The sequence below is a fragment of the Lipomyces japonicus genome (assembly GCF_038497905.1).
Source record: "Lipomyces japonicus strain CBS 7319 unplaced genomic scaffold V1514scaffold_23, whole genome shotgun sequence".
Taxonomy (NCBI): Eukaryota; Fungi; Ascomycota; class Lipomycetes; order Lipomycetales; family Lipomycetaceae; genus Lipomyces; species Lipomyces japonicus.
The window spans coordinates 12,863-26,053 of record NW_027117835.1 but is presented as its reverse complement, the minus strand read 5'-3'; the positions used below and the strand labels follow the sequence as shown (position 1 = coordinate 26,053).

The following is a 13,191-nucleotide window of genomic DNA, read 5'->3' as shown; positions in this document are numbered from 1 at the left end:
AGTTCTAACAGTCCATAAAGTGCTTTTGTGCGCTTCATCTATATGTACCTTGGCTATAATTAAATACACGCGCGCTCAATTTGTAACGTGCAAATAATACTGATGGCAGAAATAAATGATACGTGCACTTCTCTTTGTAGCACTATGTATATTAAACAAAACCTATCACTGTAAACTGCATATTAGAAAATTCATTTTCCATCCTGCTTCGTTCACTACGTAGGAGGTAAACTTATACTAAGAGTTGCCAAATTATAAGTTTATCATCCTATAAATACCAAATCCGCACACTCGCCTGGTGGTATGATTTGCTAGGTGCGGAGACTATGTTTTTTAAATTTATCTGTGTTATGTACACGACGACGAACAATTCTAGACCACTTCCATCTTTGATTACCTACATTAACAGCCCAGCACTAATATTTAATTGTTTCATGCCCATACATGTAAGATGTATGACCACATCCAATCGTAATAACTGTTCTTCCTCTTGCTGGCTAATAAAATATATTATGGCAGTAGGGCTGTTCACGGATTGCGGATAGTGCAGGTGATGTGGATACGATATCTGCAGCGGATGAATATCTGCAGTCTTTTTTTTATGCAGATATCGTATCTGCAACGTGCAGATATTGCAGATAATTGCAGATATGCAGATAATGTCCCAATTAAAACTAGCTTTGTATAAATAGGGTTTAGGTTAAGGTTATTAGTAAGAATATGTTTTAATATTACATAACTATTAGCATAAGTTATGTAAGTTAGCCAGGTGGTAACGTAGGTCGTTACCGAGCTGGACACTTCCACTACAATCCACACGTCTTTTACCTAAAGCATCATTTCTGTGCCAAAAAAAATGGAATCGTCTTCAAATGAAAGTCATTTATTGTTAGCCATTTAGGCTATACATAGAACCCCAAAATTAAGCATTCGAGCTGCTGCAAAGATCTATGAAGTCTTAAAATCTACTCTTGCTTACAGATTGAAGGGTAGACGCTCTCGACAAGATTGCATCCCCAATTCGATGAGACTGACGAGACTAGAGGAGGAAACTCTTTTAAGATACATATTGGATTTAGACGCGCGAGGATTTCTACCCCGGCTTGCTGATGTGGAAGCTATGGCCAATGTTCTGCTGCCAGAGGGCGACGCGGGACGCGTCGGGAAGAACTGGTCTTCGAAGTTTGTCAAGAGACAGCCAGAGGTCCGGATGCAATTTAATCATGGTTATGACTACCAAAGAGCCTTATGCGAAGATCCGGCAAAAATTAACGCGTGGTTTGAGCTCGTACAGAGCATGAGGGCTAAGTGCGGCATTCAAGATTGTGATCTTTACTACTTCGACGAGACGGGCTTTGCGATGGGCATTATCAACCCAGCAATGGTCGTTTAACGCGTCGAATGACGTGGAAGGGCGAAAACAGTACAACCTAGTAACCGGAAATGGGCTACGGTGAGCCAGGGAGTGTGTGCAGATGGTTGGTGTGTCCCGCCATTCATCCTGTTCAAGGGCGTGTACCACCTTGGACCTTGGTACTCAGAAGCCGACCTTCGGCACGACTGGGCCATCAGAACTACTGAGAATGGATGGACTAACAATGATACCAGCCTGGAATGGATAAAGCACTTCGACACACATACTGCTCGTCGCACCACGGGTGTATATCGGATGTTGGTTATTGGCCACGAGAGCCATCGCTCGGTCGAATTCAACGTCGAATTCAACAGGCTTTGCGTCGAAAAAAATATTATAACTGTCTGTATGCCATCTCATTCATCACATTTGCTTTAGCCCCTTGATATTGGTTGCTTTGGTTCATTGAAACGGGTGTACGGACGGGAGGTTGAGATGCTTGTGAGGTCGCGTATCACCCATGTGACCAAACAGGAGTTTCTGATCGCCTTCAAGTTGGCTTTCTACTCAGCCTTTACAGTAGCAAATGTTAAAGGCGGATTTAGAGGACCTGGATTAGTGCCTTTCAGTCTAGAAACTGTCTTGTCAAAGCTGGATGTGAGGTTACGGACTCCAACGCCACCTAGCTCTCCTGTACGCGACACCCAGCATTGGCTCTCACAGACGCCTTCTAACCCAACAGAGGCCTCTTCGCAGTCGGATTTTCTTAAAACTCGGATTGCGCGCCATGGAAGTAGCTCTCCAACACTTATTATTAATGCTGTTGATCAGTTTACAAAGGGTACAATGGCAACAATTCACGAATTGGCCATGCTGAGGTTTGAGATCAAGGTGCTTCAAGAGGCCAACCATGCGCTAGCCAAGCGTCGGAGGGCCAAAAGGACTAAGCTCCAGAAAAGAGGGAGCCTTACTATAGGGAAAGGACAAGCGCTGCTGGAACAACGTGGTGTTGATAATCAGCCAGAGCAGGATTTGCGGGAAGTTGGTGATTTTTGTCAACAGCACCAACAGAGTGTTTCTCATTGTAGCATCTGCCGCAGTACCGAACACACTGCACGCACTTGTCAAAATAGTTTATTTTAGTTGTAAATTCTATTTTTTAAAAACATTTAATTTTATTATAAACATTGTGGTGCTGTAATTCTGCTTTTTGTTCGGGGGTAGTGAAAGCAGTGTCCAGCTCGGTAATGACCTACGTTAGTTAGTTACACAGTTTGTACACAGCAAACAGTACGAGGCCTATTGTTTAACTTCTGATTCGATATCGATTTACCATAAATCAAAGCAACAGTATAAGTAGTCAATATGTTTAATATTTATAAATAATAGATGTTAGAAAAACTAAAAATTAAGCTTGTGAATTAGACTACTATTTATTGTTTGCAAGTTCAGGCACAAGTGTTTTAACGTAACTCTTTTACTCAAACATACAATAACATTTGTAAGGGTGACGCGTCTTATTTTTCACTTTGCAATGTTGTCAGAGCTCCCAAATGGAAGAAAAATATATCTTTTAATTATAATATAATCATATTAAGGCAAAGATCTTTTAATTCGCTCGCCCTAGTAAAATACGAGTCACGTGATGATTTTTTGCAGATATCATATCCGCAGGCATTTTTTTTGCAGATAATCGTATCCGCATGTATTTTCTTTGCAGATAATTTTGCGGATAGATATCCGCATGCTTTTGGCATTGCAGATGCGGATGCGGATATTGAAAAGCCATGCAGATATCGTACTGTGAACAGCCCTATATGGCACAACAATGCCCTTACACTTGTCACATCGTTCTGCTGTAAACGGTTTGCTAAATGAATGCAGTCGTCACGCCTATCATGTCTCAAATGACAGTTAGTATTACACCTCCTTTCTGATTGAGTAGTTTCAACTTCACCATAGCCAGTTTTCATTGCTGTTGAGTGTTGGAAACGTGCTTGGAATTGCACAACTTTCACTGTCCAATTATACCATCAGATTATGGCAGCATTAAGCATATAAACAAACTTCCTAATAAGCCGGGCAGTCAGTCGCCTTGTTTGTTAATGATAATTGATTTAATATAGTTAGTAGTTATCTGAAGAATGTTTCAACTTAAAATAAGGTAACTGCAGGGATTATTAACAAGGATAATTATATAAACATGCATATGACTAACAGTTGATAGTTTCCTAATTTTATGGCGGTATTGATGGCATTGGTTAATTGTAAACTATACACGCACTTTTTATGATACATATATAGCTGATCAATCTTGAGGAAAACCATGAATTGTTCGATGTCAACGTAACTACAATAATGTCCGTTTAATTAAAATACAGGATAGGTACCTATAATGCGAATCGGGAGAACTCTTGTACGGTGCTAATATCGAATGTTGCGAACGGTGCAAGCAACATAAGCAGCATTTACCGGCATAATTGCGGTACATTCCAATTCATACTCAAAATATCCTACGATTTGTAGTTAATTCACAACCAGGTTTTAGCATGGAGGAGTCTGTCCGTCTGAGTCATTGTGTACCTCACAATAAATGACTACGTCCATGATCTTGCTGCATGCAAGTAAGGAATTACTCAAACTTTGAACATTTACCGTTTATTTAATTATTTTTGTTATTCTATTTTTATCATATTTGACGTACGATTATGCTGTAGGTTATTCTTTTTACTGACTTTAAGAAAAAAAATGCTTTTGTCTTTATTAGAATAAGCTTCATATCGGTAATACACAACTAACAATCAGAAGCTTTGCGGACTTGCTCGCAATTACTTAGGCAAACGGCCAACATTCTTCACATGAGAAGATGCCGGTTAAGAAAAACATTTCATATGTTGTCATTCTACCGATGATATGGGCAATATTGAATGTAACCTGCGACCTCTCGTGGATTTGGTACCCAACAACCGCGAATCATAACAAGTACCTCCGACCCCTTCAGAGCCATATTCCACAAAACAGCATAGGCCACACAAGAAATGTGGGTTTTCAATAGCAAATTAGAGATATATTTTTAACCCTTTTATGATTTCTCTACAGAATAACGGTTTGTAATTATCGTCTTTGAAAGTTATAACAAAATACTTCTATATTGACACATTAAAGCGATGTCGAAAATAAACACGATGATAGTGCTCGACTTGAAATATCTGCAATTAATGCATATAACTGCATCTACTCTATCTCAATATCTTATTACATCTGGTTTATGATATTCGTTGATTAGTTTTTTCAGTAACTTCGATTTTTCCTCGTGAAGTGAAACATCTGCAACCTTACACAACAAAACCAACAGGCTATTTAAATTTTATTTTATTCATATACACTGACCTAACGACCCGCGGCACAGCACAACACATCGTTTCTGAATGGGGCTAATGCTAGATTGTGAATAGACCTGAGTGCGGGCCTTCTTTCTTTGTGGCCTGTGCCAAGATTGAACTCAAGTTATTTATAGTATCATAGCAAACGAAAATCTGCTACTGTTACTGTTTTGTGCACAGTTTCTGAGCCAACGCATGGCATGCTGAGAAGTTCTAATAAATATGTAATTTATGTAATTTATTGCTCAAGTTACGTACAATATATGTATTTACGTGAACGTCATTCGGTCGATTTTCCAGGTTCGCGTCAAATTTAAATTTCAATTAAAAATGTGCTTGCATTACATTATTCTATAACCTTCAAATTTTTTTTTTTCAATACGGGCATTACACCATAAATTTTCAATTTACTACGCAATCGCTACAAATAGTTATGACTGCAAAAAATTTTGGGATAATATATCCTAATACAAATAAATAGGTAACTAACGTCTTAAAAGTACTTATTGCTAATGTAATATATAATTACAGATGTAAAAAAATCAAACTTACGGCTCAATTTTTTACGAGTGCGGCTACTGCCGTGAACGCAATTCGCAATTCCATACGAAAAAATTAACGATCGCGGCCTTTTGCGAGTATCCAAGCGTACCCGGTAACTATACATACGTAACTATAATATATTACAAGCTTTTTTTTGCCAAGTGTTTAGGCCAAGTCTGAATTGAATGGTTAAAGAATTTCCCCCTTATCAAGTAATGCTTATGGTAATAGCGATTGCATATAGCAAGTTTTGATATGATCTATAAATTTTTTATAAGCAACCTTCAAAAGTAGTACAGAATGTCTATATGGTAACAACCACAGTCAAAATGGCGCATGTCTTTCGACGGTGCAATTTCCAAATTTTTTTTTTTGAAACGGCACAAATGCAGGCTTAAATTTTTGTCACCATTGAAGAACCGGAACACGGAATCGGTATATAATCATAATACATTTTTACTTTACACATCTTACTGAAGGTACAGCATAGTCGAGAGGGCGGTGGGGCGGTTTACGCCTCATTATACATTAAACCTCATATTTGGTTTTATCCTACGGGTCTCATGATGTGTTGCGGAACAACTTCATTTTGAGTATACTTTTATCGTAAGATGAAATAACGGGGCATGTCTAAAATATATCTATATATATTCCAGGGGAGGTTAAGTGAAAATCTTGGAAGGTGCTTTCAATAACTATTACAGACAACACTTAAGGTGAGCAAGCACACTTTATTTTATTGGCTTTTTATATATTTATTAACTTATGTATAGTTAAACAGAAATGGCGGAGAAATCTAAAGATTTTGATTTTACGAATCAATTGGGTGTCGTCTCTGAAACCGGCATTGATGATTCCCAGTCTGATCCGGGATCAAGAGACTCATCATCATATTCAGAAAAGAAAAATGTATCAATTACTGTTGATGGAGCATATACTCATGAGCCAGATGCTATCATAGCACGTATCCAGACCTCAGGAGATATGGACGACATTCTTACTGAAGATGCCGATTTCATTGTTGGGAAACTGAACACCCTAGATGTGACTGAGTCTCTTCGAGTTGTGACTCATGCTTTCGATTATTTTAAAGACGACATTAATTATCCGGAAAAATCTTTGCACAAAATTCAACTTCTCATACAAGGCGAAGAAGCTTATGGCCAAGGGCCCGCGTTATATGATTTAGACTTGCGTCTTGAAGCGGCCCTAATAAAGTTTCACTCTCCTTATCCGGAGGTCAGATCCGTTTGCAGTCCTACAGACGATCCTACTATACCTGTCGAGACATTACGTGCATATTTGATTGGCTTTTTTTGGGTAGCTGTTGGCTCATTTGTTAATCAAATTTTACTTTTTCGTCAGCCGTCTTTTTCTCTTTCATCGCAAGTTATTCAAATCTTGTCTGTTCCTTGTGGTCAATTAGCTGCTCGAATTCTTCCTGATGTTAAAATTTTTGGCATGAGGCTTAATCCAGGACCTTGGACATTTAAGGAGCAGATGTTTGTCACTATTATTACCAATGTTGGAGCCCATGGTGCTGTATTTCTTGATTACGCACCAGTGATGCGTCTCAAGTTGTTTTATGGTCAAACGTGGATGTCATACGGTTTCACGGTTGTCATGGGGCTTACTAGTGAACTTTTCGGACTTGGATTTGGTGGTATATTAAGAAGATGGGCTGTTTATCCAGTGAAAGCTGTATGGCCTACTATTTTACCAACAATTCAGTTAAACAAAACGCTTCTCAATGTGGAGAAAAAGCAAGTCATTAACGGATGGTCTCTTTCGAAATACAAGTTTTTCAACATTTTTTTCGCAATTTCTTTTATCTATTTTTTTGTTCCTGACTATTTGTTCACGGCTCTTGCGACTTTTAATTGGATGACTTGGATTGCTCCTAAAAACAAAAATCTTGCATTTATCACGGGCTCTCGTATTGGATTAGGCTATAATCCAATTACGTCATTTGACTGGTCTGTTATTAACTATTCAACACCATTGATTTTGCCGTTTTATACTACATTGAATCGATATTTGGGAACCTTGCTCGGCGGTATCATCATTATTATTATGTATTATACTAACTACCAGTATACCGCTTACATTCCACCGAATACAGCCGATGTGTACGATCGATATGGAAATGTGTACAATGTATCAAAGGTTTTGAGACATGGAAAACTGGATGTCGACTTGTATAAGCAATATTCTCCACCTTACATTTCAGCCGGAAATTTGATGACGCAAGCAGTTACTTATGTTATCTACACTTTCGGGTTTATGTATATTATTTTAACCGAATGGCACGTGTTTAAAGAGGCGATACAAGGGTTTTTCCAAGGTCTGCGAAAACGCAAAATGTCGACATTTGAGCAATTTGATGATCCAGTGTCAGTTTTAATGAGAAAATATCCCGAGGTACCTGATTGGTGGTTTTTGGTTGTGCTTGCGATATCTTTTGTGATTGGGTGCGTGGCAATGGCCGCGTTTCCCACAACTACGCCGGTTTGGGTTATTATTGTGGTACTTGTTGCTTCAGTAGCTCTTCTTATTCCGTTCATCGTTTTATATGCATCAACTGGATATTTTTTATCGATGAATATGCTGAGCACTATAATTGGTGGATATTTGGTACCTGGAAATGGACTAGCTTCTCTTTTTACAAGAACTTTTGGTTTTGCATTAGATGATCAGTCTGAGACATTTATGGGCGACCAAAAACTTGCACACTATTCCAAACTTCCGCCAAGAGCCGTTTTTCGGGCACAGCTTTTGGCAACTTTGATTCAGATTTTTGCCTCGGCAGGTGCTTTTGAAGTTTTGGTTGGCTTTCCGAATTTTTGCAGTTATACACAGGTATCGCGCTTTACATGTACGTTTGTGCACACTCTGTATTCGCAGTCGATTCTTCTTGGCGTGATTGGTCCACACAGAACTTTCGATGAGCTATATCCTATTCTGAAATATTGCTTTCTTATTGGAGCATTAATTGCATTGCCAGTATTTTATGCTAAGAAACTGTTTCCAACTCAGCTTCGCTTGTTTCATCCAGTTTTGTTTTTGGGTGGCATCACGCGGTTTAGTTGGACGTACAATCTGTCGTATTATACTCCTGGAATGTATGCTGCTATTGCATTCATGTATTACATTCGCAAAAGGTATTTGGCATGGTGGGCCAAGTATAATTACATTTTGTCATCAGCACTTACGGCTGGTGTGGCCTTTTCTGGAATTTTGATTTTCTTGGCATTGCAATACAGACCCAAAACACTTGTTTGGTGGGGAAACAAAGTTTCAAGTGCAGGAGTGGATGGTAAGGAGGTTGCGACGCTCCGCAGCGTAGCTGAAGGTGGCTATTTTGGAGTGGCAGATGGCACCTGGTCATGATGATCCTTGGTTTTTGGAAGAAGCAGATTTTTTTTTGAGTTGTGAATGGACGTAGTTATATATACATACAATTAGAATAATGACTGATATGAGAATGATAATTGATAAATAATCGTAATAATAACATTGTAGAAAAACAAGACAGATAGCATATATTTTTCTTACGTAGAAAAGGCAACAACGCTGCGTAACTATCCGGGCGCTTAACTGGACATTATCGAATACAATAACCGATCTAACTATGCTCAAAGAGGTTTGAGCTGAGCTAATTTTAATCCATATATTAACTTCTCAACTTCAATACAAGCTACCCTCATGTAAAATATACATAGACTCATATTTTTTTATAAATATGTCATCCCTTGGTCAATCCCAGTCTCGGTCCGTCTCCCCGGGGTTCTCACAGTATAACAAATCACTACTGTGCACTCAAAAGATAATAATTTTTTTTTTTGAAAAATCAAAAACAAGCCAACGCCGCAGATTTTATGCAATGGGTACAGCAAGAAGTTGCCGCTTTATATGTTCTGACTCGTACTCAACAGGCCGAGATCACCCAACTTAGAGAGGTGCAAGCTGGAGTGCCTATTCAAATCCGCTTTCAGATGTTATGTTTCCAAAGATCAAGAAATCATATAGGGAAAAGACAAGGCTCAAGATTTTGTCCAGGTCGTCCGGGATTACCTCGCTTACATCGGATAACCCGCCACTCTCGAAAAGTGCATCATTCTTTTCAAATCTTATTTAGGTGGTTCAGCCCTTCAATTTGTTAATCCAATTGTGTATCATTCCGAGAGACAGGGGTGTTATGATACCTTCCTTAGATCAATTTTTGGCCACCTTTAGGGGAGGAAACCGAGAAAACGGGGTTTCCGAAACCTGTGACAAATCACTAGTGTGGCGACTTATCTTGCAGAATTTTAGTCTTTTCGCACTATACATGCAGTATAATGATGCGGTCTTGAGGGACTCAATTTATGATGGACCCTAGTTAGAGATCAGACAAGATATTGCCAGATTAGAGCACCCGGCCAATGATGCGGATAGAGTGGCAGAAAAAAATTGGGTAGAATCAGCCAATAAACGCACCGCTCAAGCTTTTGCGAACAGAGTCGCAAATCCCAACTTTAGAGGACCGTTCGGCATGGGGGCCCATGTAGTCGGAAAAACAGCATTCACGCATCGCCACGTCAAAACCACGTGTGACGGCAGAGAAGCAAGGTCGACGCTTCATTCAAACAAGGATTGTGCTGGAATTGTGGCGAGAATGAAGATAAACCCCGACCCTTAAACAGAAAACGCCAATAGGTGCGACGAAAGGTCTACTGCTGAGAATTGTTAAATTGTTCGGGAATCAAATCAAGCGTTGTGTCTAAAAATTAATTTGTTTCCTGTCTATTTGTTGCATGCTAAAGCCCAAATTGATTGCGAAGCCACCAGCTCTTTCATAGAAACAACGTTCGTAAACAAAAAAACACAAGTCAAGCAATTGGATACCAAGTAAAAGCATCCAAAAAGGTAATGGCACGAGTCAGTGTCGCTATTCTGACGAATCCCAACTTTAGACCATAAAATTAACAATCAATAACGCGTTACTAAACGATTACTAATATTCAATTAATTTGCCGAATCAGGTTTGCACGTGCCCGATCCGTCGGTTGCCGGCTAAACTCTATCGTGCATCATCATGTATAGTTAGCGATCGAGCCGACGCGTTCGGCACCGTTTTCGGCGCCAGGCCACAAGCTCATCTCGAATCCAATCGCAGCGGCCGCTGTATTTATACCCAAAGCTGCCTTGCCTCGGGCCGCCTCAGGCTGGTCCTGGCATCCGTTCACATTTGCAAGCATGGTCAAGGTTTCTGAAGGAAGGTGGCAGCTCACGCCCGACACCGTGATTGACTGGGCAGTCGAGGTGGTCAAGACTGACACGTCGAACGACAGGGTGTATGCCGTGACCGTATGTCGAAACCGTGGCCGGTCGTGTTCATTCAATCTAACCGTTTTTGTAGACATCCAAACCGCTCAACCATCGCGGTGACACGCTCAACACACCCACGCTTACTCATACGATCGACTCACCGGCGGAAGGCATCGTGCATCTGACGTCTACGCACTGGTTCGGACACAGGTCTCTTGAAATTGGGCCGAACTTTGATCTGTTTCCCGATGTCAAGGTATGGTGAACCACCACGAACTACGAACCCTTGTATGTTACTTTTAGCTGACCATATTGTTTATAGCCGGCACCGTCCAAGGTCGCCATCAACCAGTCTGATGGCTTCACGAGCCTGTCTGCCGGCAACCTGACCGCCACGCTTGACACGAGACCCAAGTCTTTTAATATCGATTTTACCGATTCATCTGATACACTTCGTCTCACAGGCTTGGGCTTCCGATCGGTTGGGTTCGTCAAGGTCGCAACCAACCATGCCAACTCTCAAAGGTTCGACACAGACCCTTCCAAGGGCAAGACCTACGTGACCTACCAGTTTGACCTCGACGTGAACGAGAAAGTATATGGCTTTGGTGAACGGTTCACACCGTTCGTCAAGAACGGCCAGTCGATTGACGTTTGGAATGAGGACGGCGGCACCGCGTCCGAATTGGCGTACAAAAACGTCCCTTTCTACTTGTCGTCTAAAGGATACGGCGTGTTTGTTCCCTCGGCTGGCAGGGTTCAGTACGAGGTGCAGTCGGAACACACCACGCGACTCAACATCACACTCGCTGGCGAGCAATTGTCCGCGTACGTGATCTACGGCCCGTCGCCCAAGCAGGTTTTAGAAAAATACACGTTGCTGACTGGCCGGCCGCCGTTGCCGCCGAATTACTCATTTGGATTGTGGTTGTCAACCTCGTTCACGACGTCGTACGATTGGTCGACCGTGTTGTCATTTGTGAATGGCATGGAAGATCGGGGCATTAAAGTTTCCGTTTTCCATTATGATTGCTTTTGGATGAAGCGGTTTCAATGGTGTGATTTTGAATTTGACAGGGATTATTTTCCCGACCCGGCTGCTGATTTGAAAGCTCTTCATGACCGTGGCGTTAAAGTGTGCGTGTGGATTAATCCTTACATTGCTCAGGAGTCCAAACTTTTCAACGAAGGAAAACAGCACGGTTATTTTATTAAACGTGGTGACGGCTCGGTTTGGCAGACTGATTTTTGGCAGGCAGGACAAGCGTTTGTCGATTTCACCAACCCAAGCGCGGTTGCGTGGTATCAATCCAAGCTTGCGCGATTGATCGACCATGGTGTGGACACCTTCAAAACTGATTTTGGCGAGCGCATCCCGCATGGCGACGCGGTATATTTTGACGGTTCTGATCCCGTGCGCATGCACAACTATTACACTTGCCTGTATAACCAGGCCACGTTTGAGATTTTGGCAAAGAAATTGGGCAAGGAAAATGCGTTGTTGTTTGCCCGATCGGCCACTGCTGGCGGGCAACGATTCCCGGTGCATTGGGGCGGTGACCCAGAGTCAACTTTTGGTGCTATGGCTGAATCCCTCAGAGGCGGCCTCAGTCTTGCTCTGACTGGGTTTGGATTTTGGGCGCATGACATTGGCGGGTTCGAAGGCCAGTCACCCGATCCGGCAGTATACAAGCGATGGATTCAGTTTGGCTTGCTGTCGTCTCATTCGCGATTGCACGGCAGTAGCAGTTACCGTGTACCCTGGATCGTGGATAGTTCGGGCGAGGCAGAAAAAGTGTTAGCCAAGTTTGTTAAATTCAAGCAATCGCTTGCGCCCTACATTATCAGTCAGGCCTTGAACGCACACCACACCGGCGTTTCCGTGCTGCGCGCCCTGTTTGTCGAGATCCCCGAAGATCCCGTGAACTGGACCGTGGACACGCAGTATTTCTTTGGATCCGAAATCCTGGTCGCGCCCGTTTTTCATTCTCACAAGGTTACGTATTACGTTCCCGCGGGCAAGTGGTACGGCTTGATTGATAACAAGATCAGGCAAGGCGGCCAGTATCTGACTGAGACGCACGATTTCTTTAGCCTGCCTGTGTTGCTCCGTCCCGGAGGCGTGGTCGTGTTTGGTGGCACAGACAGCGACGGGTTCGACTACGAATACGCTGACGGCTTCACGGTCGTGATCAACGCTGCTGATGCGATCGACAAGACGGTTGACATTGCGGATTACAAGAACGTGAAAGGCCCGAGCAAGGTTTTGATCAAGGTGACGGCTTCGGCAGTTTCCCTGATTGGCAGCAACGTTAACATCGAAATCGTGGCTGGCAAGGTTAAGCAAGATTGGAAAATCAAGTTGGTGGGTGCTGACGTTGCGAAATCGGTCGTGATTGATGACAGCAAGAACGTGCAGGCAGTGGTTGCGGATGACGAGGTTGTGGTTCACGTCAGTCCTGGCGCAAAGAAAGTGCAATTTCAAAGGAATTAGAGATTTTTAATACACCGTAATTTAACAATTTTCTTGCTCGTAGAATGAAACAATTTTTTTTGGTCATTATGACCTATAGTAATGAGTCATTAATTATTGATTTTTTT

At 41.7% G+C, this 13,191-nt stretch overlaps 2 protein-coding genes across 2 annotated transcripts; both read left to right on the top strand.

Annotated features, from left to right (window-relative positions):
* The first annotated feature begins 6,027 nt into the window (after nucleotides 1-6,027).
* On the top strand, nucleotides 6,028-8,914 carry V1514DRAFT_86812 (OPT oligopeptide transporter protein-domain-containing protein). Its single transcript, XM_066930163.1, has one exon. The coding sequence runs from the start codon at nucleotides 6,064-6,066 to the stop codon at nucleotides 8,668-8,670; it is 2,607 nt and encodes an 868-aa protein (XP_066782905.1). The 5' UTR covers nucleotides 6,028-6,063; the 3' UTR covers nucleotides 8,671-8,914.
* Nucleotides 8,915-10,402: 1,488 nt separating this feature from the next.
* V1514DRAFT_331994 (glycosyl hydrolases family 31-domain-containing protein) lies at nucleotides 10,403-13,135 on the top strand. Its single transcript, XM_066927779.1, has 3 exons — nucleotides 10,403-10,629; nucleotides 10,682-10,846; nucleotides 10,913-13,135. The coding sequence occupies exons 1-3, from the start codon at nucleotides 10,519-10,521 to the stop codon at nucleotides 13,082-13,084; spliced, it is 2,448 nt and encodes an 815-aa protein (XP_066782904.1). The 5' UTR covers nucleotides 10,403-10,518; the 3' UTR covers nucleotides 13,085-13,135.
* Nucleotides 13,136-13,191: the final 56 nt, after the last annotated feature.